The sequence below is a fragment of the Platichthys flesus genome, chromosome 18 (genome assembly GCF_949316205.1).
Source record: "Platichthys flesus chromosome 18, fPlaFle2.1, whole genome shotgun sequence".
NCBI lineage: Eukaryota > Metazoa > Chordata > Actinopteri > Pleuronectiformes > Pleuronectidae > Platichthys > Platichthys flesus.
In genome coordinates, this window is record NC_084962.1 from 13,542,740 (window position 1) to 13,570,700 (window position 27,961).

Consider the following 27,961-nt stretch of genomic DNA (forward strand, 5'->3'; position numbering starts at 1 on the left):
GCGTCAGTGCAAACCACTGCACCATTATTTAAAAAAGACAGAGAGAAAGACCAGTGCTGTTGAACTTTCCGACCTCTGTGGCTTCTCCGGCTTCATTTCCAATCATCGTTTCTTATCTCCAAACAGACGCCACCACAACAACAGCTTCTGGGAAATCTCTCTTTCTCACCCTGCTGCCTCTTTCAATAACAACTTTATAATTAGAGCAGAAATACGATAGCATTGACGGCTTAGGAACGATCGCCCCTTAAGCTTCCATAAATCTGACTGGTTATGAAACAGACACTTCATTAAGCTAATAAACATGCAAATGAGCAAATTCCTCCATGGTGACACATGCACTGTAAGCTTCTGAGAGACGGGCACTTTTTTTTCTGTGCCGTCTCAAAGCCCAAACCACAAGCTCTCAAGGAGAAGCAATAAAGAAATATACACCTATTAAAGGTCATTAGGAGGCAAATTTTCTTCATAAAGCGGGTTCCCTTACAGGACGAGCAGAGTGCCAAGTGTATTCCGTCTCTGTTTCTGTCATCAGGGGCACGGAGACGGCATGTGGGACGGTTGAAAGAAGGAAATCGGCCTCTCCTGCTGTGTTAGGGCAAGGTCACATAGTACATCACATCTCGGTTAGAGGCAGCACACTGAAACCCTGTGCTGCGCTCACCCTCCCAGCAGCCACCCTGCGGAGACACACACACACACACACACACACCGCTTCTATCTCGCTCTCTCACACACGCACACACACACATCCATTCTACACATGCGTGCAAGTGAGCGGCAAGCAAACACGGCATCCACACGCCGACGCTGTTGACTCATGCTAATGCAGGCCGGTGGAGCCGCGCGGCGTCGAGGTGAGGGAAACTCTCTCACCCTTGACTGGCCCCTCAGCTTCAAACTGGAGCCAAACACTGGCTCAATACAGCGAGAGCCATAAGTAGCTTTCATTCATAAACACCCTCTGACGCTCAGCTCATTGTCATTTGAGGGCAGCCGGGATGATTAGGTTCCCAATTGTGGTCAGGACTTCGAATAGTGACAGGCAGTTTTCATGTAGTTTTTTTTCCTGAATGAACGTGAAAAATGAAAACCAGCAAATACTGAGATGATATGCACTGTAAAAAGCAGGTTGGGAAAAAGTAATTTAAGGCCAACCCCTTGAATTCAATCAAGCTGCAGCAGATTTCTCACACTCATAGATATCAGTTCCCTAAATGTACCACAAATTTCTTTCTGGGAAAACAATGAAAATGTGGAACAATGCCCTGTCTTGGCTGAGGGGGGGGGGGGGGGGGGGGTTAAAGTGTGTATTCTGGCACACAGACAGGGGGGTGAAAACTTGGTGTATATAACTCTCCTGTATCTACACCTAGTTTTACTCACTTGTATATGAGGACTGGACTGAAGGTATATTTCACCCTCTGTGTGTTGCTGACATCCTAGAGACGTCAGCACGGAACCACACAAGAGCTCCGCTCACACATTTGTCCGAATGCATTTGTGCTCAGTCATCATGGTCATTTTCTGTCCATATGCTGCTGGTCCCAGTTCACAGACACAGACAGTCTGCACTGGCCTATAATTAATGTGTCATGTAGGAGATTCTGTGTGGGCACATGCTTTTGGCTGCGTCTTTAAATATACAACCAGGAATCTATCCACCACCTTAAGGCTCCGGTCCGGGAGATGACACATCGTCAGAGGGATTGAAAGAAGAAGACAAAGAGAAAGAGAACAGGAGAGATAAAGAGAGACATCTGGTTAACGACAAGCAAGTGCCGAAACAGGATGCTCTATTTTTCCACCTGTTTCCCCAACAGCACTTAATATTCCAAAGAACAGATGTTAACCAGAACACACAAACTCCTCGAAAGCCCAGTTTGAGTGGTGTGGCTTTTCCATCTCTGCGGAGAACAACCCACATGGGCCCAGTTTCTGCTGCTGCTTCAGCCCCTTTATTTAGACCAACCACACAGGGATCCTTTACTCTTATAAATAGAGGCCGAGCAGCTTGTACACCACAGTCCATCTGAGCATATGTGACTCACACACATGTGACTGAGCAATGTGTGCATTAATGAATGAATGAGCGCGTTGATGCTTGTTGGACGTTTGGGAAGAATCAGAGGGACTGATCGTTTTGAGTTACTTGAGTATTTTCCATAATAAGTCAGTTCCCTACCTTCTTCTGTCAAAGGGCAGTACTGTAGGATTTTACTTACACAACCTGTAACCATCTTTTGAATGATGATAAACTGTTATACATGCAGAGATGAATAGGAAAGTTTAAATTCAGAAGTGAAATGCAGCTTACAGTAGACTACACATAATATTATATACATAATTCAAAAGCCAGGATCCTCAGTGGCTAAAATGATACATGATAGTTGTGATTGGCTCCAGCCTCCCCGTGTCCCTCAAAGAATAAGCAGTATAGCTAATGAACGGATGGATGCCGCTATACATGGAATTGTGGTAATTGCAGTTACCGGAAACAGGAAACACCAGAAATATAATTCCTACGTGTCAAATAACAAAAACAGAAAAACAAACAAATGTACTTGTCCCCCTTTATTTCATATGACTGTTTTGTTTGTTTACTACGCGTTGAAGTGCTGCTGCCTTGAAGATCGAGCTTGTCTCTAATTTGGCCATGTGGGCTATAGGCTACACTAGCTGGTGGTCAGCGGTTCGCTTCAGGCCTCCAAGAACAGCTCATTAGAACAGAGCGGCTAATTATAGACAAACCAACACTGAGCTACAAACTACTGAGCCACAGTCCGGCCTGTTATGAAACACACGAGACACAGAGCGAGAGGGTTTGTCCACTCGCGTAAGGAAGACGGACGGTTTCTAGTTTGGGGTCCAGCTCCACCTTAAGAGACTTTGTTTTATTTTTGTTCCTGGAGAGACAGTAAGTTAAAAACGGACAGAGGAAACTGAAGATAAACATCCGGATGACGGTAGCGGTAGTAATGTTTGCTGTTAATCCCCCGAAGGCTGGGATCTCTTTGTGACAACATCTCTTATCCCTTTCTTTTTAATTTCTACTGTTTATAGTCTTTTCTTCCCGCACTGGATTGAACACAATTATGCGATCCCTGAGGCAAATGTCATGAACAGACGTAAATATATTTACTTTTCGCTCTCTCGGACAGTGAAACATGAACCTTGGCCGATAATCAGGAGACCTTCTTTTCATACCGACAGGTCTACAAGCACAGCAGCACCAAGACACACAAATATAAGACTGGGAACTCATGAAAGAACGAACTGAACGAGTCAGCAAACTTAAACACACACACACACACACACACACACACACACACACACATGGATAGAACGTACATAAACAGTAACACGTTTGCACAAATGGGTGGAGAGGATACAGGAGAGCTCAGAGAGACAGCGGTTTTCAAATCTTGTGGTCGGGTGGGTAATGGAACTGCATGTAGTGATTAGAGACACAAACGTTCCAGCTGGCAGTTCCACACTGCCAACGCACCCAGTGGCACAATTGTGTATGTAGGTGTGTGTGTGTGTGTGTGTATAGTGTGTGTGTGTGTCTGTGTCATACATGTCCACTCCAGAGCAGAAGACAACAAGGAGGCCGCATCTGCTCGCCAAGTGTTTGCCGCCCAGGAAAGACTTTACGTGGAAGTTTCTCGGACGTCCCGGAGAGGAAACAGTAGGGGGGGGAGGAGAGAGAGAGGAGATACATGGCAAGAGGACGAGGAGAGAGAGACAGCGGCAAAGGGAAATGGAAAAAGAGGGGGAAAGGCTGGGTAAACAGTGGAAGAAAAGCACAGTAATCCTCGGAGTGAGAACTTGTGGGGAAGTAGGAGAGCAACCTTCTGCAGTGATGGATGGATTTGCAGGGCAGGCCGGTCCAACTGGCAGGGATTCAGACCCGTCCAGACTGGTGCAGCGGAGGGAGAGGTGGTTCTGGGCCAGGCCAGTGGAAACGCTAAACAACCAGGATCTGGGCCAGTGAACCAGGCCTGGCCACTGATGGCTTTTCAAGAGGTGCAGCAACACTGTGTGTAAGGAGTAGCACTAAATTCTTGGGTTACTAACGTCAAGCGGGGTTTAACCAACATCCCAACATGACCTCTGACCTCTTGTTAAACTTCTGAAGCGTTACTAGTTTAGCAGATTACATTCCTGAACTTCTCCGGATGCTGGAGGTGAACCTTTGACTCGCTTTCTTTTTCAGTAGAAATCCCAAACACAACGTAATTAACACCGCTACCCACTGCTCTGGGCTCCTCCGCTGAGAATGAGGGCTGCAACCTCAGCGTTGACCAAACAGGGAAAAAGAACAAACTTCTTGGAAGCTGCATGTTTGTGTGTCTTTGGATATAGAAAAAAACACTTTGGACTGTGTCGCTCACTCACGCTGTCTCTTGAAAAACATCTGGAAAATGTGGTTTCTCCTGCAGACCGGAACACTTGTACAGGGTCAGGGCCGCAGCAGCTCACCACTACAGTACAGTAACGCTCCCTCGGCTGCGGCTTCAGCAGCTGAGGCGTCTGCTGTTTGCAGGGTAAACACGACAGAAGACGGGGGGGGGGGGGGGGGGGGGGGATCACGATATTGAGTTCATAAGTGTGACAGGTGATGGAAGCATGTGGATTTTCGCACTGCCCCTCACTTTTTTTCCCACTCGCTTTTTTGGCGCGTACGACGTTCTCTCAGTAGTTTGCACTCCTGTCTTCACATAAGAGGCAGGTGTTGAGAGAAAAGAGGGCGGCGGAGAGAGAGAGAGAGAGAGAGAGAGAGAGAGAGAGAGAGAGAGAGAGAGAGTGGTGGGAGACAACGGCGGGTCTCAGGGACGGGGAGCACATTTTGAGACGGAGGTGTGAGATCTGGCCCAGGTGAGGTTTTGCTTTCCACGGGGGACGACCACATTCCGACTGAGGCCGTCCACCCTCTCTCCTCTTTGCCATCAATGCATTAATCTGTCTCAGCCAGCCAAGCTCTGGAGCAATAAATAGTTTTATTCTCTGCAGGGCGGTTTCGCTGGTGGTCCTTCCAACTGCTGCAAACAGGGGCAGGGAGGGTCACTCGTTACAACAACTGCTGTGCAAGATGCTGTAGGGATCTCATAGAAGTTGTGAGTTGCTCCATATCTATTAATCTATATACATAAAGTGAAAGAGTGAGATCATGGGTCACGATGTGGAAATACTGGCGGCAGAGCACACGGCTCCGCATCCAGCAGTGTCACCGTAAAAAATATTGAGCTGTCTCCGGTGTCAGCAGACAATAAAGTGATATAAAATAATAACTTGAAGTCAGCTTTATCTCCCCTCAAGCGTGTGGAAGCCTGTGGTGATCATTTTTAAGTGTATACCAGTCGACCCCAGGCTGTCATCTAACTTACTGAGTTATTTGCTCTCTGAGTGACGGGCAGAAATTACATCAGCGTTTGTTTGGATGGGAGCTGAGAGGTGTTACTCGACGTCTTTCTATAGCGATCCTCTCCGTCGAGCTCGGCCCTTCGGATGCCGGGTGTGTTTCAAAAGCTGAAGTGTAGAGCAGAGGACACCTTTTAAATCAAACTGAGGAAAAAAAAGTTTTCCGATGTATTTGAAGTTATTTCTTGCAAAACAGGCAGCGTATTACCGAGGGAACAATTAGGATCGTTCATGTAAGCTAAGCAGCGGAGGAAAGAGAGTGCGTGTTCGTTTCCAAGTCTTCCAGTGCTCCTGCCTTCATGGAAACATTGCTTTATCATTATGTAATGGTCTTTCCTTAATCCAATCCCCATTTGGTTTCATCTGGGACCAGCTAGGATCTTTTAAACGGCGACTTAAGGGTGCATACATGCGTGCACTTGCACCCAAACTAAATGAAAGTGAAATCAAACAATTTCATCAAGCCCATACGCTTTCATGTTCAGGGCCAACAGGCCCGTGCAGAGCTAATGAGAGACCAGTGTAATAATAATAAAGGTTGACGGCTTCAGAAAGTGATGATCTGGGTTTTTAGTATCGTTTTCTAAAAAAAGGGGAACTTCTGACAAACCACACACCTGACTCTGCCCTCGGGTTTCACTCATGGTGTCTGGCACAAAATGACATTTAACATCTGTTTGGATTACGTGTGCATGTAGGGAAGTGATTTCTGCCGCTGACAAGTAGATGAGAGGGCTGATAACAAATGGTTGGACAGCAGAGCAAGGAAAACAGGATGGTTGGTTCACCACCTACACTCGAGAAGCACACAGAGTTAAAGGCAATTTTTAAACGTTATGACCTCAGGAAAGGCACGTAGCCTTAGCTTGCAGTTAGCAAAATGCCAAAAGCGAATCAGTCGAGGGTGAGGCTGTATTTCACTTGAAAGGAATCCGGCATCGAGACGTGCAGCGAAAAAACGATTCAGTAAAGACAGGACCACGTCAAACCTAACGAAGCACCAGGCAACCCTTGTTCTGCTGCTTGCTGGACCCCATGCCGAGCACAACAGCCGACAGCGTGGGTGTCCTTGGCTCCGGCGCTGGGGAGACAACTGATCAAGAGTTTGGAGCTGGAGTATCTTGCCGTCATAGCCACTGAAATTGTAATTTAGTGTTAAATGATTGTAGTTGGCTTAGGATTTATGCTTTTTAAAACAGTTCAGCCACCATTTGGGCACCAGTCCCACTTCAAAAGGATTGATTTAGAAACCAGTATCTTAAAAAACCCACAGGTCCCCCGTAGATTTCAGATCCAGAACACTGGATGTCTCTTTGACGCTGAACCCAGGACGGGCGCGTACAACTTAAAAGTGCAGAGCAATACGATTCCCCAAACCAGCACATCGTGGTTTTTACAACATGGGCTGGGCATTGCTGGTCTATCTGCCTCGCTGTATATTTAAAGCTGCTATTTTAAAACACCATATACTTTTTTCATTGCCATGAAATGAGGCTAGCAGACAGAGCTGTGGTGAACGCACTCGGAATAGAGATAGGCAGAGTTCCCTTGAACAAGGTATGTCGCTGACCACCGGGCAACATGTTTCCCTTTAACAAGTCCCATAACAACCAATTACTTGGCCTTCAGGCTGTGTGTTTGTTCCCTGAGCCGCGAGGGGAAGAAAGAAAGAGAGGGGACAAAATCTAGTTGTAGAATTCAATTGGAAAATAATTGCCCGACTCCGGTGACCGCACAAACCTGCCGACTGACGACAAGTGTATATGCCGCCGCTTGAATGGAAACAGGCGCTCGACATGTTGGGTGTTCGTTCGGTGGCCATAAACAGAGGAATGTGGAGCACCTTCAACACTCGCCAAAGTAAACAAAGAAACTTCCCAAATAAGCGAAACACACCAGGGAACAGAGATACGAGGAAGGGTTGAACCGGTCCAAAAATCAACAGCTCGCGCAGCCGCTGGGTTTATTATGCTTCCAGGAAAAGACTCGATTCCGATTAGAGGTGCTGTCCCTCGGTGTTAGCGGAGGGGAGCTGATTAAAGCACAACTTTTAGTTTACATGTCATAAGCAAATACCTCATTTTCTCACAGGACCTCTATTTATCCTGGCGCTGATCTATTTAAATCATGGGATATACGTCTTACAAGCATTAGCCAAGGTACCACCCAGTGGCTGCGGGCCCTGAGCCACCGCCCCATTTATGCACCACCGCAGGCGATGACATAAAAGCCACCGCAACCAGCCCTCATCAGTGTCTTGGCAACCGCTTGGAAACAGCACACAGTTCCTCAGGCCAACCCCCTTCTGAGCCGGTGTAGAGTGTGTATGATGTTGACAACATGAAGCACAAAAGGCTGAAATAAATACACCCGTTCACATTGGGGTTAGTCGGTTATACAAGTTTTGAAGGGATAATTGGCCATTTTGGGAGATACACTTTATCTCTTTCTTGCCAAACGTTGATAAAATATGTAGCACGCTCACATCTTGGTATTAAAAGAAACGGTTTGACATTTTGGGAGCTGTGCCTTTTGTAGAGTTAAAGAAGAAAACTGGGATCCTGTTCAGACCCAGAATCAGAGATAGAGATACATTTATTAATCCCACGCACATGCACAGACTCGCAAATGGGGGGAAATGTGTCCTCTGCTTTTGACCCATCTGGTGAACACAGCAGGAGACACAGAGCAGTGGGCAGCCATGCACGGCGCCCGGGAGGGCAGATGTTGGGGGAGTAAGGTGCCTTGCTCAGGGGCACTTAGGCAGTGGGTAGGGAGAGTCCTCTTGGACTTTTTTGTACAGATCCAGGTGTTGTCCATCCAGGTATGTTTTTTGGTTGTCACTCCATGGAGTCGTACCAGAGACCTTCCAGCCTGATTTTCTGCCCATAGTCCAATTTTTCTGCCACTAGTCCAGCGCCTCTCCCATCATCATCCACCCTGAGTGAACACGCTAAGTACAGGTGTGAACGCAGCCAAATTCAATCCTCAATGGGTTTTGAGATCCAATCCGTCCGGCCTCATGTGTCCGGAGGTGGTCTGAATAAAATCTTTCTTCATAGCGGATCGCCACGCTTCTCATTGATTCCTTCAGACAGCCCTGACTCCGCTCATTTCCCCCCCGCTCAGGCCGAACACACACAGCGTCAGACCCATCTGCAAACTGGCTTAAAACAACATCATTTGATCTCCGTGAACACAAATGACCCAAGTGTTTATTGCGTGTAAAGCAGGGACGTGAGATAAGCTCACAAGTGACCACAACAGACGCATTTTAAGGCCGGGTGGGAACAGGCGAGTTTAGAGTTGTCCACTTGTACGGGGCAAGAAGAGTGGAAACAGGGGGTTTCCTGTTCCCTCGACTCCATCAAGTAGTCTGTCCTCCAGCTTGTGTAAAGCTCCGCATGTGAAAAAACACAAATTAGAACTGTTTGTGTGCAGCAGACAGTTTGCTTAGCTTATCAGAGCCCGGCTCGCTCCAGCACAAAAGAGAAATGCGAGTGAAAACAGAATCCCACACGGCTCGGATACAAACAGAATGTGAGTGATTACGTTTAGAAGCTTCTTCAGAGAACTGAGGATATTAATACACACATTGATGTTGCCACGCTGTTAAAATAAGAATGTTATCCTGTGTTTATTTCAATGTGTAGCGACTCAACTAAATATGTAATTTAAAAGTGAATTATTGTGCATCTATCTGAACAGTCAACCCACCAACAGGTTATTTTGCCACTAGTTGCATTATGGTCTTATTTGGATCAGTCGTTTGTGGCATTTCACACATCAGCTCATTCACAAACCACTACCCACTCATTCCTCTGGGTTTTCTCCTGGGTTAATAAGCTTCATTGTTCAGTAATCCTTGAGTAGCAGTCACAGTGTACAGCACGCGTGTGTCTCTGTTTTTGTTTTCCACGTCTTTCTTTTCTTTTTCTGTGGTGAAAACAAATGGAGGATAATTACCCCGTGTTGTTTTAGCGTTGGCTCGTCTCTCTGGAGAGAGGGCAGCGGCAGCCTCTCAGGCAGGGAGATGCTAATTGGTAATGCTAATTGCATCTGTTATGTAATCATGGCGTGACATGAAGCCAATCTCTCAAATGATTTCCATTTTGTAATAACCCCCGGAAATAAGGACGGCAACAGATCATCATTAGTCAAATGGAAAAAGAAAAATACATGCGAATCCATCTGCCTTCGGACTAAACTAGAAATATACATTTGTGCTTTTTGTTTTCTTCCGAATCCTCCAATTAAAATCAAATCACTGTTGGTTTTTCGAAGGGGGGGGGGGGAGTCTGCTCATTTTACCAAAACAGAGCCAATCACAAGCCGCCTGTTTTGTTGTGGCATTTAGGAGTTGCTCTGGGGTTTGCCTCTGAGTTGTTCTGGTGCTTTCTGTGACACTTCCATGAAAACCATCACACTGCCGATGGAGGGAGGAAAGCCCAAGTCCTCCTGCTCTCACCTCCTAACGAGTCTTGTCAGCTCCAAGAGGTGGATTGACGTGTAAACCTATATTTTCTGTCTTTCACCCGTAAACATGACATCATAGTGATGCGGCGGGCCTTGAGTTTTAAATAGAAATTTGTGTTTCTGCTTTGGTTGAGCACCTGTTTTAACTTTACACAACTAACAACCAAAAAACTGACAGTTTGACCACTCTTACCTCAACGCCCGGGACCATAAGAAAAACTGAGTGGCAGCACTGGTCATGATTTTTATTTTATTCGACACTTAAAAACACGGGACTGTCACTCCGCTCAAAGACTCCGTGCCGCTAAATCTGTCAGCCTGCAGAACAAAATACGACCCGATGAAGTAAAGACCTTGTTTTTAATTTCCTCCGACAGGAAGCGAGGGCGCACCGGTGTGTGAGCGGGAGCCGCGACCCGGCTCCAGGAATCACACGTACACGTCTGGCTCGCTCAACAAAGCTCCTCTGCATAATGTGGAGTTTGTGTGTCCGTCTCCTCGACGCAGCGTGCAGGTCTCAGCGGGCACGTTCCAAATACCTGTGTGAAAGCTCTCGTGCATTTTAATGACGTTTAGGCAATCGGGGGGGGGGGGGGGGGGGGGGGGGGGGTAGAAGGTCAGACGTGAGGTCAGTGACACAGGGTTGGGGGGGGGAGGTTGAGTGTCTCCAGTTCAGAGACACTGAGCAAATTCAAGGAATGAGAATAAGTGCCGGATTCCATCTGTGATTATTATTGTGATGAATAGAATTGTATGTAGCGAAGAAGCAAAACACAACATGTTCAAGTGTAATTACATCTTCATTAGTGGGTCCAAAAGTGTTGAGCAGTTTAAGCTTACAACTGTAAGTGTTAAACTACATTTGTAATCAGCAGAGTGTGTGTTTGTGTCACCGTACAACATCGGTTGTGCGTTTGCACGAACATTGCAGATTTTCAAGCAGCTTTCTATCGTGACAATTTCAATAGTATGTGAAGAGGAACTGTTTAATTTCCCATCGTGTTGCTTGGACCAAGATAGCCTCTATATTTGGCATATAGGGGATATAGGGCTCCTGACAGTCTGAGGGAGAGAGCGGTGGTGCCAGAATGAAGATAATCAAAATGAACCGATTAGCACAACGACTAGAGGAGCATGGCAGAAGGTAATACTCAAATGTATTAAGTGTATTTCCGGCCTCAGACACTTATATGAGCTTGAATACGCAGCGAAGGAACCACAGCATATGAAGGAGGAAGAGGACGCAAAAAGTAAATACCACAGTCCTCTCTCTCTTTTTTTCTCTCTGTCATTTTGCACCAGTTTCTTCCCGCCTCTCCACTGCATGCATATATACTTTAGTTTTATTAGAAGGCCATCCTCCCAGCTGTGGATTAATCCTTAAACTCTCCCTTTCTCCATGACTTCTGTTCCCATTCTCTCTCCCTTCTTGTTTATATACATGTAAAAATGTAATTGCCGCACTGCTCACACTGGCCAAACTAAACTTCATTAGAATTAATTTGACAGAACGTGTGTTCACCCACTTCCTGTGGAGCTCTGCTGCACACAGGACAGCGGCCGGAGGGAGCAGAGGGATCCTGAACCTCCTCCCGCGTGTGTACCTGTGTGATCCCTGAGCGCCGCCCTGCAGTTTACAGCTCGCTCTCTCCTGCCCGCCACTTTCTGGTGGATTTATGCGTGCGACTGTTCCCGGGGTTACAGAGTTCTTTTCAGAGGCGGAGACTGACAGTCGCACAGGGTTCCTTTCGGCGTTTATGATTTATGGTGAGGGAGAGCGGGGACAAACACAGAGGAAGACCTGTCCTAAAAAAAAAATCTATTCCGTCCATTCACATGTCGGGGAATTCAGCGCTCGGCGTTGGCTGACTAATCCTGAAGGGGTCCAGCTCAGCAAGTGGAAGATTGGAGAGAACAGACACAAACTTTTTTACTTCTGTTTCACTTTTGTGGCTCCAATGAGCTACAAGAGGACGGCATGAAATATAAGTCATTATTCCATCTTGGCATTAAAACCCACTACAGAGATATAATGTGTGTGGTGCATGTGAATACTGAGTAAAACCTAAACACAGGCTTTTATTTTATATAATTAATATGTTATATACATTGAGTTTAAAGCAGGAATGTAGGCAGCTGTTTCGATATAAAGATTCCTGAATAATAACAGCTCATTCGTCAAATAAGCTCCACACTGATGTTTATGAACAGTCAGGTTCCCCCTTAAGTGTATATGTTTATATAAATTGAACTTAATTACGTTTCAGTCTGAGACGCTCCAAGTCAAAAAATCGGGAGGAATCACTGCCGCACAGTCCGGTGTGATTGTGCATTCACACACGGAGACACACACCTTTTCTACAAGAGGAACATCTATGAAATGGAAGTTTAGAATATATATATATATGTGTGTGTGTGTGTTTGTGTGTGTCTGTGTGTGAGTCTGTGAACACACAGCGGTGGGCAGGCTGTAAATCCAGGTCTAAAGGTCTACACGCCTTTTTAGTCGCTGCAGCTATACGTTGAGTGACACCCTCAAACACCAAAACCCGCGGCAGGCCCGAAAACAAAAAAGGCTCTGTTCCCTGTACGCCGTGTGTGACCGAGAGAAGCACACACACACACACACACACACACACACACACACACACACTTAAGACACACTTGCACAAAATCAACCTAGTATTCTCTTCCACGTAGACTCCCACTTTCACTCACCCCCCCAGGAATCCTCACCTTCATCTTGGCACGGTGCAGCCAAAAGTAACACAAGTCAGCTGAAGGTAAATAAATCAACTAATCACTGGTTGCTCGTAAGAGGCTGCTCGGCCGTCCATCACACATACTATGTACAGTGTGTAGGAGGAGGAGGAGGAGGAGGTGCACTGATGCTGAATTCCCTCTTTATTTCCTCATGTATTCCTGTTTTCTGGGGGGAGAGCAAACCTCCTGTAAGCAAACGTCAGTCAGAGACATTTTCCTTAAATATCAGGAGAATATCCGGAATTCGGTGGATGTCTGGAAAAACCCCGAGCACACAAAGTTCTCTTGCAAAAATAACTTTCATCCACAATCACTTTCATGGCACCATGGAGGCAATATCACCATAGCACCAGAGGACTCGGCCCAGCGAGCTCTCCACCTTCCTCCCAGGTTTCTCTCTCCTCTCTCCTCCACTGTAAAGACCACATGTGTGTTCAGAACGAAGACAACTAGAAGACCATCTGAAGCCCATTCCTCTGCTTTCTCCATCTCCCATCCAGCCCTCACCGTCACTCGCCTATAAAGCTCAGGAACCAGAATATGAGCCAAATATAAATTAACTTTTAACCGCTGCTTGTAACCTCATATTGCCACTTCAATGGTCGCCCTACTCTCAGTCCACACAAAGGCTTCTCTCCTCCAGCACCGTAACGAGTGGAGAAGATTACTCATGCAGAACCCAGTGGAGGTTCTCCACTGTAGTTGTGTCACTGTTACATAAGGAGCACCCCCCTCCTCTCGCTCCTGAAGTCGGCGGAGTACAGAGGAGTCAGTGTTTGACAGGACTCGGGCCCCCGGGGGGGGGGGGGGGGGGGGATCTCTGTGAAGCTCACGTCACGCAGGTGGGCCCAGACGCTCATTCATCTTCTCGCAGAGGAATCACTCGCCCTCCTGGTTCCCACATGGCTGACTGCTCATGGCGTTTCACTCAGAGCAACGCGCCACCTCTGTGTGTCATGGCACTCAGTCCCTCCTCCATCCTGTGCGATAGAGTATCTAAGATCCAGCTGATAACCGTGACTTTGGTGTGTGCAGGTTGCAGAGCACTTCTCAGAATCCTGATTCCCAGTACGGCCCATCTGATCTGCCTGTTTGTGCATTAGCTCTGTGCAATCACTCTGAAACGGAACGAGCATCGACTGCTGCAATTTCTAAATCACATTAGGCCGCAGAGTTCCATCAGAGGGAATGTGTGCAGTGGAGATAGAGGTTGCTCCGAAAATCAAATTGTGTTTCAGAGGAAAGTATCTATACTCTCCTTGATACCCTAATGGAATGATAAATAATGAATTTCCACGCACTGTAAAAACTTTCTGTGTTGTTGTTTCGCAACACTGGACCCAGTTATAATGATTTCCTTCTTATTGTGTAGCGTTGGTGTGCAGGTATTTGAACAAGTGTAAGAGTGTGTCTGTGTGTGTCTGTGTGTGTGTCCACAGGAAACCAATCTGACCCAGGGGATTAGTGGCTGACTTGGTGAGTGACTCTCATGCTGTTCCAGATGTTTATCACGTCATAAAGGCCTCCAGCCCTCAGTAGAATTAGGTAGGAACACAAACCTCTTTTCAACACACACGTTTTTGCTGCTGCACCCCATCGGTAACTGATTTTTAACAACACACGCATGAACACACACACTTCCTTTCCTAAACGCTGGCTACATCCCACCCTCGCAAGTCGACACAGACACGCAGGCAGATAGAGCCACTCCACTTTCTCCTTGTAATCACACAGTGTGCTGATGACAGTCATCCAGCAGCGCTATCTGAAGTGAACACGCTTTCAAGTCTTCCCCCTCGGGACATCACAGTTTAAACTGGAAACCCACTCCACCGTATCATTTACAGAAACACACGCGTGGCTGTGTCTGCGTCTCCCGCCCTGTGGACACCGGTGCGCCCCGCTCCGCCCGGTGCCAGCCGTGCGTAATGAGCGCGCGTGTGAGGCCGGATCGCACCAGCTCCCTGGCTGCACGCGCGGAGGTGTCAGTCCCCATCCACGCACAGTGTCGAGTCTTTCCCAGTTGCTACGGGTCTGGCTGTTACCATAATAGCAATCTCTCGATCATGCTCCGACAAGTCAGAGCCGAGATTCAAAGCGCGCAGAGGAGCGCGCATTCCTCAGGGTTCTGGTCAGAAATGCACTTTTGGAAAACTTTGGGATTACTCTTTAATGTTTAAATGAGAGGTGTGCGTGTGCAGATGGAATCGCGCACGCTCTGGTTAGGACGCGTGTCAGCATACAGTAACTCCACACGTCCAGGTGGGAGGTTAGACAAGAGGAGATCTCCTCCGAGGTGAGTGAGGTCGCTGCCTGGATCTCATAAAAAGAACCCACGGTGCACGGGAGGTGAACGTCTTATTCATTCTCTGACTTCTCCCGTGCACCTCCCAGCGAGGAGGGGAATCGGACTGGTCACGCGTCTCGGAGCGGAGGAAGGAAAAAAAAAGTTCTTACCGAGATACTGTCGGATGTCCAGCAGGACTTTCGGGGGTCCTCCGTTCAGCTGGTAGAAGAGGGAGGCGAAACAGAAGAGGAAGAGCGTAGCCATGCAGAAACCATAGCCTCGCAGGGAGAAGCGCAGCGGGAGAAGAGCGGAGAGTGCGCTGTACTTTCGGTTGTTTCGCTCTCGGACGTGGTTGGGAGTCGGGCTGTTGCTGTGAAGGGGACTGCCGCTGAAATTCTTCATCATCTCCTCCTCACAAAGCGCCGCGGAAAGTCTCCCATCCGCCCGTGGGAAGCGTAACTTGTCGCCCTGAGATCATCGGAGGTCGGACGGTGAGTTGTTCTGGAAGACGCGCGGGGGGAACCCAGCTCTCTGTGGCTCTCCTCCTCCTCAACCGCCTCCTCCTCCGCCTCCTCCTGCGCTGCCGCACAGCCACGGAGCTTGTTTTGTTGCGCACGAGCGTTCGGCCTCCTGCTCGGTGCCTCTCGTCCTGCGCTCGTTGGATGACTGCTCCTTCCTTCCGTCCTCCGGGCAGAGTTAAGGGTCCATCCTTCTGCTCCGTCTCTTTCCTTTTTTGGGAGGTGGGGGGGGGGGGGGGGGGGGGGGTGTCAGATTACTGAACGTGGAAAGAGGAAAAACTTCCACCTCATTCAAAGGAGGACTTGCGTCCGGGGTGCCTGCGCGTAAAACAGCGCCACCCGGTGTCCAGGAACAGAGGGCGCATGCAGCCGGTGGTCGTCCATTGGAACGAGCCTCCACACAGTCAGGCTGGAGTTCTGTGGCATTTAAAGTTTAAATTTCCACAAGAGTGAAGCCTTCTCATTTGCCCAAACTCTGACAGTTTGATGACAGTGTAGGTCTAATATGGTTTATTTATAATCTCGCAAACAAAACCTAAGACGTCGACAGACACAAAGTGGAACAAGTTGTATCATCGACCACTTGGGAAAAGGTTTGTCGATCTGCTGTGTGCTGAAAAGAAGCCGAAGTGTGATGAGTCTTCATGACGTGTTCGGAGCTCATTCTTGTGTTTTGTTCCCATCATGCACCAGATGTCCAGAGGGCGGGGTCTTGTTCATGACCCTGGTTAGAAGCCTTGGTCCTTGATGGTCCCATCCAATAAGAAATTGTATTTTCCTGGCCATGACTCCAAGAGTGAGGGGAAATACAATTGTGAAACCTCAGAGAGAGTCACATGGGAGGGATCCCTCTTCCAGGTTCAACAGATCAACAGATCCCAGGGTAGCAGAGCAAATCAACAAGATGATCTTTACAACGGTCATGAGACAACACAGCGTCTAACACTAATGAAGAGGTTAATCAATGTTTCAAGTGTTTACACAAAAGATAAAGTCTGACACAGATCAAGGGAGCAGACAGGACCGTTTCATTGATAGAGGTGTTGCCATTAAAGTTCATTCATCCAACATCTTTCATTTCACACACGTCACACACGCAAACACACACTACAGACTTCACTGATGAACACTTTCGGTCATTTATTGTGTCCTCATCACATTCTGTCTGGTGGGTCGGGATCCCTTTATGAAGGTTTTCACTTAGGTTCAGGATTAGAATAGGAATAAGTAATTTGGTTGGGTACTAACTTGTGATGCTTAAGGGTAAAGGTTCTGTCAATGAGATGCCACGTGTGTCTTTAACTGTCTCCTTCCCCTGGGGGCCGGCTGTTTGAGTCATATATCTTTCCTAAGCACTGCCACAACCCACCATTAGACGACACCTGCACTTAAGAGGTGAAAAGAAGCCGTTCAGCTCAGCGGGCGCACTTTCACCGGCGACAGCTACAGAAGTCGAGGCAGCGACTGCAGCTGTAAAGAACCATTTGGCTTCCAAGACCAGAAGTAATAAAGAAGACGGGCATCATTCAGTTGAGGGTAGCTGCCTTGGCTTTTCCACAGGTGCATGGACTGTAAATAGAACAGCGCAGAACGCTGCATAATGCAAACGAGGCACAATAAGGCTGAATTCATTATAGGTTTATAGCCCGACCAGCCCACTGTGCCATGGAGCACGGGAGTCCTATAGATGTCAGTGAGGCCACCGCAGTCTATCAGGTCAGATCAATCATAACACGTGGCCATGGGATTTAAACCCAATCATATCTGCTCATATCCGTTTTTATTGCACATCATCCATCAGGCCGGCCGGGAGGGAGGACAATTAAAACAGTAGCACCAACTCTGGACCTCAGAGGAGAAGTGGAGCGGCCGGAAGAAACTCACTCAAACTTCTCACAGACAGATGTTTAAAATGTAATAAGTCCAGATGTGTGATGCAGGTTTGAGCTGTTGAATCAGTGAGTCGGAGCCTCAGGATGTGGCAGGTCTGTGAACTGTAGGTAACGTCCTGGGGTTAGAGTCGGAGGGAAGCTCCTCTGAATTTGTCAAATCTCACCCAGGCTCAGTAAACAGTGTCTGTAATTCTGACAAATCACTGGAACATGTTCATGCAAGTTTGTAATCAGCAGTTTGTATCCGTGCATGCTGCAGGGAAAACAAGCTTAAGTCTTTTAACCTTTTTATTTTAAATTGTTTAAATCTGTTGTGGACGGAGTAGAGAGGTGGAGGCAAACTGCTCATTGCTGCTGTGTAAAGCCAAATAACTAGAGTACTAGCAGCTACTCGCCAATAGCAAATTAGGACAGAGCATAGACTTCCTCCCACTCTCCTGAAATAAACAGTACATGTCGGCTGTCAAACATCAAGTTTTAAACTGAATTTATAGCATCAAATAACTAATAAAGAACATTTTATTTGACTTTTTAATTTGGTCCATGCCCCATCCAGTAACATGGATAAGGCCGGATTTATGAGCCATACTGCAGCCAAGTATCCAAGTACAAACTACTCAGATTTTATATTTCATCAATTCGGGGTCTTTGGTTTGGCGAGTGCCTATTTGGAATGAATCAAAAAAAACTTGAAACATGTTTTCATTGTCACCAGCTGAACTCGAACCAGAGCCAAAGAGCAACTGTGTGTGTTGCTCCAGAGAACGTGCAGTTTACTAAATGAGGAATTACACGCTAGACGCAACAAGGAAAAGTTTTAAAGCTCCGGGATTTCAGAGGTTTATACATATACTGAACGTTACACTGTGCAGCACAGTAACAGAAGCATATTGGTTATAATTTTTCTTTTTTATTTATAGGAGCTAAGAATGAAATAATAACATGTTTGACAGACCAGTTAGAATCAAACCAAGTCTGGTGTTATTAGTATTTTTGTTGTATATAAGATACTTTTCACTTTTTAATTATAAACTATATAATTAGGATGTTATTAACAGCCCAGTTTTAGTTTACCACAATGGCCGTAAAAAGGCAAGATATGCACAGATACAGAAATTTCTCCATTTCTGTGCATGTTCTAATTCTTGTTATCTCTTTAGTAACAGCTGCATAAACCTGTGTGTGTCTGTGAGAGTGTGTGTGTGTGTGTCACTGTGTGCGTTTGTGTGTGCACAGCAACAAACTGGAGGAAAACTGTGTATGGCAAGAAACAGTTTTTTATTATATTTAAGAATGACAAATAGTTATGGACATTACTTTTGTTGTTTCAATACACAAGCAAATCTGTATGGACAATCATTAGGCAGATGAAAACCAAATAAAATAATTTGTACACGTATTTTACATTACATACTGCAGCTCCTCACTGGCTAAAGCAATATGCATTATGCAGGAAGGTATTGCTATTCATATAGTACAGCTAATTACAGTTGAAGTGGAACAAAAAAAAGAGAGCAAAAAAATAAGTTATTAATTAAATATCAATTACATATACAGAATGTGCAACTTCTACTAAGCATTTCATATATGTAATCAAGAATTTTTATTTTTTTTATAAGACTGCAAAAACAAACTGGAAGTAAGTCACTGGAACTGGTTAACTCGTGAATGGTTGTTCAAACTTGGCATCGGGAACTCAACACTAAATTAAAAAATACCAGCGTTACCCACTGAAACCCTTTTATAATACCTGACACCGGATTTCCATTAAATGAAGCCAATTTCACCTATAAAAACAGCTAGATTTACCTTCTAAAGTGCATTTACAGTGTCAGTATTTTCATTCATTAAAAAAACACTTGTTTTTTTTAATAGTGACCCCCCCCCCCCCCCCCCCCTCGTCCTCACTTTCCCAGAGCACAACTTTGATTGAAGAAGAATTAAAAGGCATCAAACATCTATCTATCAAGTGCCCACTGCAAAAAAAAACATTAACAATAACACTTGGTCAATTTCTTTTAAAATATGAAATCCGTGGAATAACCAGTTCAGTTCTGGTTGTGAAAGATCAAACTTTACTGGGAGGGGGAGGGAAACTACACAAAGAAAGATCATTTGTTAGATCAATTGTGTGCAAATGAAAGAGATTCTGGTTGTGTTAAGTTTTTTAGATTTTTGGCCCAAAGCAGTTGTTTCTGCAACAGACCGACCTGACTCAGTGTTTCCCTGTACAGTCTGTGTTTCCCTGATTCCTCAAGACCATAGAGTGTGAAACCGTGTGCCGACCTCGGAGGTCACCTGATACGACTGCTCCCACCTTCCACCCGCAGCGCCCAGTGAAGACTTTCCCACTGGCAACATTTACAGCTACAGTATAATGTGTTCAAAAAAAGAAAAAAGTCCCAAAACAGCGTATCATCCAGCTGTGAAGCTAATTTTTCATGTGCAGAGAGTCTGTAAAAATCCCCCAAATCCAGTTATCAGCTGCGTCTTTGGAACAGTCCCACTCTCTCCTCCCTCCCGGTGAACTTGTGCTCGAGCGGTGAGGACTTGTGTCGCCTCCTTCCCGTAGATTCGTGATTCATCGTCTGGGCTTCGCGATTTATCTGGCGTGCGTTTGCAAAAATCCGCGCCTCGATTACTCCTCAGACTCGGACACATTCAGCACAGTTCAGTCTCGGTCAAAGTAACGTCGAATGTTCTGTATGTACTATCTCTTCCAGCCATTCGTTCATATTGCTAAGGCAATTTATAAAACGTCCATGTATACATAGGGGGGTGTATTTGTTGCTGATTGTGGAGGAAAAACCTGGAGCGGGAAACAGAGCTTTCTGTTTGTGCTCGTGTTCATACTCGAGTTACGCAGGAAAACTGGATATAAGGTGAAATATAAGGGTGCGATGGGATGTCGGCTGTTTCAGCTTAGAAACGACTGTGAGCTGCAACATTCAAAAGGCAAAACACAAATGTTCTTTTAACATAGAAATCGTTTTTTTTTTTTTAAATGAAGATACTCATTATGCTATAATACAGAGACATAATACAAAATAGGCCATCTCCAAACCACCTCTTCCTCCTTTGTTTGTCTTCAGTGGATGAGAAGTCCAGGGTGAGTTCTGGCGTCGTCTTTAGGAAAACCCCCTCGGATAATGCTGCTTCGCCACGAGAGGAGGTGAGAATGAAGCACTTATGAAATAGGCAGGAGATAAACCGTCTCTCTGAATTTAGCAAAAGGGAAAGAGATCATCCATCCTACAAAAGAGTGTGCTCCTCCTTAAAGGCAGAACCAAGTCTTTACTTTAAGACTTTGAGGGCGTCTGCAGAATGGAAGCCATCCCGCAGTCTACAGTCTAATCTTCAAAAAGGCCTCTGATAGCTTGTCGTGGCTGTTGAGGGAAAACTCCTCAGTGGGCGTAAACATTTAAAAAGTTAGAGTGATGGGGACAAAAATCATCAGAGAGCACGACCGGCCCACATCGAGTCTTCAGACACGAGGCAGGAAGTCCCGCAGTCGCCTGGGGGTTTAGTTCAGTCCCGTGGCCACTTTGCCCTCAGCCGCCATCTTTAAACGAGGCGGTACTGACCAGTGAGTCGACACCTGTTATCCAACCAGGACTCCGCCCACGTGGTTAGGACTTCACCTCTCTGGGCGCCTCGACTGATCTTGCCTCGCTGAGCAGCCGGCGGACGTGTCTCTGGTCCCGGACGCCAGCCGCCCACACGCTGCTCTCCGTCAACGAGGCCACACGACCCAGCGAGTCGACGCCCGCCGCCGCCAGGGGGGCGGCGTACATGGGCAGGCCGATGGAGACGAGCCAATCGGGGACCGTGCTGATGTTACCCGAGGGGAGGGGCTTTCGGCACATCTCGGTCAGACCTCCAGACGGGATCTGAGGGACACGGTCGGACAAGATGACATCCGTTACATGACTGAATATAGAGATTTGTAGTTTTATTTTTTCAGATGACATTTTAGTCTAGACACTTATAAAAGTCTTAAGTAAATAGTTTACGATACTTGTATATAAAAACTTTAACTTCACATGTAGCTAGGTTTTTAAATATTAAACCACAATTTGCTTTGTTCCTCAATGATGGCGTCAGTGCTGGATACAGGGAAAATTCATTTTCTATTTTCACGCCAGCATTGTTCGATTTCCTCATCTAATAAACCCTCACCAAGCATTGATCAAAAGCTCTACAACTCAAAAAACATTGATTTGAAGCTGGGAAGGAAAGTCAGTGTTGTTGCCTTACAGCCATGCGGTGTTGTTTACGCAGCTCTCTGACTCGGAGCTGGTCCATGGTGGAGGCCACGTCCTTCGCGGGCTGCTCCAGGTCTTCAGAGTAACGCTGCACCAGCGGCTGGGGGATCCCACAGCGGCCATGCTGAGGAGACATAGTGTAAAGGGAAGGTGAGAATATGGAAATAAGAATAAATCCTAACCACAAAAATCAATGTTTCATAGGGGAACTCCTGATGCATTAAAAACACTCTCACCGTTATAGACAACCTTTACCTTGGGCAATTTTTTCTTTCCTGTTTGTTTGCTTGTCTGTTTGCTGGATTATACAAAAACTGAAATCCATGAAATGTTGTTGAGGGGTGGAACGTGACCCAAGGATGAACCCATTCAAATTTTGGAGCGAATCCGAATAATCAGGGGTATCCAGCATTTTTCCCTCTCTTTCTAAATACATGTCATTTGGTGCTGAAGTGGCCAATCAGCCCCTGGCAGAAGTTTGAGCTCTCAGAATCCCGTCTAGTTGATAACTGCAGGGTTTGATAAGCAAATGGGAGGAATCAGTTTGAAATCATTTGTTTTACCTTCATGACCTTTCACCCCCACGACTACACCAACATGTTGCCTCTACAGCCGCAGTTTGCCTGACGTCTCTGTGGATCCAAGTCGGACTCACTTTGTTGTGAGACGCTACTTCTCACCTCATCCGTTATAAACGTGTTGTTTGTGTCGGGGGCTCTGACGTGTTGAAGGGGCCCAGCCTGGGGTTTGGCGAGTGGCAGGAGGGTTTTATAACCCCTGTCTGCCTTCTGTAAGATCCAGCCCATAAACTTAACAGTCTCAACCGCATCATAGTAAGACTCAACCCACAGTCTCTCTCCCCCTCAGCTCCAGGCAGTGTATTTATTATTGTGTGCACACACACTCACACTCACACACACATACCGCCTCACTCAAAAATACATGCCACTACACACACACACACACAAAGGCATCTGCACACAGAAAGTAACAGACTCGGTTAGGGTCTATTTTTAAATTAAATGAGTTTCAAAGCCAACCACTGATAGTGTTGGTCTGTACACGGAGTCATTAGGATCTGAGCTGAAGTCAAATTATTATAAAGTTAAGTTAGGCATGTTACGATGTTAAAACAAAACAAGTCTGACGCAGGACATGAAACCCTGAGGTGTCTTTGATCCACATTTTTTAAATATCCAAGGAACTGGGACTTCATAGACTTTCAAAAGATGAGAAAGAACTCCTAAATGTGTCTACACACCTTAGTTCCTATTGCAAAACTTATTGAAGAAATCAGGTTAGTTATTTTTTCTGTAGATTTCCAGCATCTTCTTGAATTGTACGTATGAACCAAATCGAAACTGGTCCACATTCACCCTCTGTGTAATGTGGACTTTATGGTTTTCTCAGTGTTCTCCAGATGATTGATACTAACCTTGTCAGAGTAGGGTTCCTCCGTCAGGTCGATTCCCTCGGCCTCCAGCCGCTGCTCCAGCAGGGTGAACAGGTCACAGCTCATTTTGTTATGGGAGAGTTTTCTGGAAACAGCCACTTTGCCCCCGAGGTCCGAGAGCCACGGAGGCTGGACCGCCGGGGGGGTGCCCGACTCCTCGCCGAACGACGAGGCCGACGAGGAGGCGCAGGGGCTGGCCGGGGTGCTCGGGGACTTGGCGGGCAGAGCGGGGGGGCAGGGGCTGCTGCTGCTACTTCGGATCTGGGGGCTGCTGGGATGAGAGCGGGTGAGGGAGTGGGTTGGGGAGGGAGTGGGGGACGGCGAGGAGGGCAGGGAGAGAGGGGCGTGACGGAGGCCATTGGCGAGTCTTTCCCTCGACTTTTTGGCAGGAACGGGAGGTGGCACAGGGGGCTTCTTGGGGTGAGTCCGGATCACCCTCTCCCCACTGGAGTATGGGGGACTGGGAGTAGGACTGGAGAAGGACTCTGGGTGAGTAGGGGACTGGGGTGTGGGACAAGGGGGCCGGAGAGGCAGCTGGGAAGGTATGGGTGGTCTCTCAGCCCTTCCTTTAGGGCTCACTGGTGGAGTCCCATTCAGAGCTGGGGACCCCTCCCCTCTGCAGACCTTGGTTGCGTTACTGCTGTCTGATTTGGGCCTCTCCACAGGGGGTTTAACCTCCACGCCCAGATCCTTCTTCTGCTCATAAGTCTGCTCCCAGTGCAGGTCTCCCAGTGAGTGGGAGCGTTTCCAGGGTCCGGTGGGCTGCGGGGGTCCGTCCAGGTCCTCGCAGCTGCGGCTTGCTGGGAACGGGGACCGCCTGGGGGCCTTGCGCAGCCCCAGCAGGTTGAAGCCCTTGAGGGAGGGTTTGATGAAGAAGCTCTTCGAGGACTTTGTGCGCTGGTTCTTGCCGTTCTGCTGCAGAGCCTCAGTTGAAAGGGTCATGGGCAGGGTGGGGTAGTCTGGAGACTGGAGCCCCGCCGAGGAACGACTGGAGCGGGACGTCTTCCTGCTCTTACCTGCAAAAACAAAAAAATACTCAATACTCATCCTCAACCTGCTGTGAACAAGTCTCCTCAAAGTGAAACCAGGAAAACCGATCCCTCAGTGTCTATTCACATCATTAGAGCGAATGATAAAAATAATAAATGATTGTATTCCCTCAGTGTCACAGAGGGAACTTTTGTATTTCTCTAAAATATTATAACGTCTCAAACTTTCTCTGTAAAGTGCCTCGGGATAAAGTTTGATTAAATTGAAAAAGTGAGACAGAGGGAAGTCATTTGAAAACTAAAAAACTCATTAACTTTACATTCTTATTCTCAAGTCTTATCTTTAAACCAACAAGCGGGAACAACTGGCTGATCGGTCTCTGTCAAAGCATTGGAACAAAAAGGCCGAAGCAACTTACCATCTCTCCTTTTTGCTTACAGAGCGAAATGGATGGAAGAGATGAGCGGCTGCCACATAGTGTGGTTCACCAGAGACGTTGAAATGGTTGAATGATAGAAAAGTAACTCAAGACGAACATCGTGAAGTGTTTCGACGGCTCCCGGCAACGCCAAAGTAAAGTTATATCATATTGAGGAGATTATAATGAATTATGTGTCCGAGATATTTTACTTTACTATATTGAAATCAATTTATAGTCTTTAAAAATGAGAGAATGATTTCTGCAGCCGGTCCAAACTAAACATCCTTCAAGATGAAAAACGCACGACAAGCTGAGGACGTTAATGAGTGAAAGTTCACTGATTTAAGATTAAAGCTAAATCTGAGTACCAAGTATTTTTCATACATTACGTTTGCACATGAATGTGACGCGCGACAGCAGATAGATTGCAGAGGAGGTCATGTGATGATATGAGGAGGAATAAAGACATAAAAAAATATGTGGAAGAAAGTCGTTTGATTAAAAGAGCGAGACATTCAGGGCTCGACAGTGCCATCGTTCTCCCGAAGGAAACTAATACTGTGTCATTAATAATCTTTATTACCTTCATTATGTGAATTCAAATAGATTTATTTATAGATTTGTGTTTGCAGCAGCACCGTGGAACCCTGAACGAGCAGGAAGAAATGCAGAAGGTTCACTACATGTTATGTAGTTTGTGAAAAGTGTTTAGTGGCATGGAAGGAAAAGAAGAAAGAAACAGAAAAAACGAGCAAGCAGCACCAGTCTTTTTTTTTTTAATCTCTTTTGTGGTTTTTATTCCACAGCTGAAATCTCTACTGTGGCAGATAAAACACTTTAATGTTGAACCTGAATGACACATACACACTCACACACACACAAACGAAACGAGGCAATCCAGCCGTTACGCTGGAGCTCGAAAGAAAGACAAGGTTTGACAAAGCAGTGATTTATGAGTTATGGAGCTGTTAAAATAAAAAGAAGGCTCCTTCAGCGGAGGAGGAAGCTGACAGTCGAATGAAGAGACTCTTCAAAAAATAAACAAGAAACAAATCTCACAAACAATCGACCTATGATCAGAACTCTCTTATAAACTATGCAATACGATTGTTCAAAATATTTGTATCCACTTCTCTTTCAGGCACATACTGTTGGATGGTTTGTAAAATATGGTCACTATAAACACAAGGAGAGTGACGTCTTCACAGACTCAAAGCAGCTGTGACTCATTTACCTGGCTTAGACATTTCTTTTTGAAAACCTAAAGAACCACCACTGCAAATAAACAGTTGACATGCTGCTCCTCGAGCTCTTTTCCTAAATTAAAAACATTTAACAGAAATACTCTCGGAGCCCGTCAGCGTCCTGCTGGTGTCCGTGAGGCGGCCCCGAGCCCGCGGGCGGGGGGGGAGCTGGGAATCTGAGTCCGTGACTGGGCAGTGAGTTTGTTCTCGGCGGAACAGTTCTGTGCATTGGGGAGGGTCTCTCCCTCTGCTCCCCCAGCAACGTGGGGCGGCCTAGGCTTAGCGGTCTGGGGCCTGGCTCCCTTTCAGTAACAAGCAGACTGTGGCGCGGATGATACAGAACGCCTACGGGATGGAAAGAGCAGCGAAGAAAGCGGAGTGAAGGAAAAGCAAGAACAGAAAAAGATGATGATAGAAGGTTTGAAATGGCAAAAGGTGTCTCCTCCTTCGAGGGGGGGGGGGGTGGCAGAGGGAGGAGCGGTTTGATTGGCGGACGCTAGTCCAGAGGCGTGCGATGGGCGGATTGTTAGAATGCAGGAGTTTGGCAAGAGATGGAGCGGAGGTGGGAACCCGGAGAGGATTGGGGGGGGGGGGCGAAGGAGTCACTGCTAGAGCTGAGCTAAGTCCCGGTGGTCCTCAGGCTGGTCTAGACTAAGCAAAGCTATCATTACCATTCTCCAGGTTCTCGTTGCTCTCGTAGCAGCCGGAGTCCCGCGGGGAGTCTCCCACCAGGCCCAGTCCCTCGGAGAGCAGCTTCTCCTGGGAGCCCGACAGGCCGCTGCGCTCAGGATCACTGCTGCCTGCGAACACGGAGACACACGGAGAACAGAGTCACTCTCCACCGAGGGTCCAATGGTTACGATTTACACACCGAAACTAAATCCCTCAGGTTTTTTGATTTGATTTTTAAAGTTTGGCTTTGATTTTCTTTCACAGTCGTGGCTGCCATTTAAACATAAAAAAGCAACTGGAACAATTGATTCGGTTATATTGTCGCAAAACTGTTGAGGTTTCAAGCTGACGTCTTTGTTCCAGTGTGAAGAAAGTTCAGCTTTAGTGAGAATCCTCAAATTATACTTTGAATAACCGAATTCAAAATATCGAAATACACACGATACACACATTTTTAAACAGCCAGAGGGATTTGCGTGTTCCAAACATCCAGTGTACTCACTGTCGTACTCCTGCAGCAGCTCTACAGCAGTGAGCAGCACGGCTCGGTGCTGAGGGTCTTTAATGTTCAGCTCGTCCAGGTCCTCCTCCTCGAGCAGCTTGAACGTGTCCAGGTCCTCGTAGCCGTTGAACAGGAACGTGGGCATGTGCTCCTGAGGTGAGAGAAACAAAGAGCGTGAGTTTGAAATGGTGAAAATAATTCACCAGAGTAAAGACAAAGACAGTTTGGATCAGAGTTTGTGGGACGAGTGACAGAAACTGTAGAGTAGGAGCATAAATATTAAACATCAAGTACAATCCAAACTGCTGATTTACAAATAGCATGTAATCAGGTTAAACCGGGGCTAACCCAGTCATGGCTGCTTGAAATGTCATCAACCTCAAATGCAACATGGCACAAACTTTGTCGGGTTGACGCCGGGAGAGAAACGCTGAGTCAGTGAGTTGGCTGCATGGAAGGTAATGACAGAGTGAGTGGCTCCAATCCCAAGCCCCTCTATAGATGTGAACGGAATCTGCTTTAAATCTGTTTTAGAAAATGAAGAAGAACTGTAGGTGGAGACCATCGCATCAAAATAAGCCTTCCACCACAGAGGACAGGGCCTCGCACACAAACACGAGGGACCACGGTGCGATCCAAACGCGGCGACGCCCTGTGTGAGTCCTTCCACTTTGAATATCTGGGCTCCGCACGCGGGCTCTGTTGGACGAGCACTCAGATAGACTGTGTGTCACCAGCGAGACCACCAATTACCAGCGTGGAGTCCATGAGCAGGAAAGACTTCTACTCCCGCTGGATGATGCAAGACTAAACACAGGGACCACCAACTAACACAAACACCGGCAGCCGGCTCCTCTCACTCGCAGCATCTTTTGTTCCTTCAGACGCCCGAAAAGCTAAACACGCTCTCAATCCAGAGGACATTTGGCCAAACGTTACAGGGGTGTGGAGATTTACACTTTGGTGGTTTTGGATGAGCAGCGATGACGGGCGCTCTGACATTTATAACCAGAATGGGACTCAGTCGAGAGCTAAGTCAAGACCCAACAGTCCA

At 46.8% G+C, this 27,961-nt stretch overlaps 2 protein-coding genes across 2 annotated transcripts in view; both read right to left on the reverse strand.

Moving 5' to 3' along the window:
• usta (uronyl 2-sulfotransferase a) overlaps window positions 1-15,632 on the reverse strand; it is a 50,218-nt gene extending 34,586 nt beyond the window's left edge. Inside the window, exon 1 of the mRNA XM_062411040.1 lies at window positions 15,121-15,632. Within this exon, the coding sequence (XP_062267024.1) occupies window positions 15,121-15,355 (235 nt within the window). The 5' untranslated portion in view covers window positions 15,356-15,632. The remainder of the gene's footprint in view (window positions 1-15,120) is intronic.
• Window positions 15,633-18,619: 2,987 nt separating this feature from the next.
• The window catches only part of sash1a (SAM and SH3 domain containing 1a), a gene marked incomplete in the record, with an annotated part of 149,453 nt that continues 140,111 nt past the window's right edge, over window positions 18,620-27,961 (reverse strand). Inside the window, 5 exon segments of the mRNA XM_062411402.1 lie at window positions 18,620-21,250; window positions 21,618-21,749; window positions 23,061-24,094; window positions 26,405-26,533; window positions 26,908-27,058. Of these exon segments, the coding sequence (XP_062267386.1) occupies window positions 20,990-21,250; window positions 21,618-21,749; window positions 23,061-24,094; window positions 26,405-26,533; window positions 26,908-27,058 (1,707 nt within the window).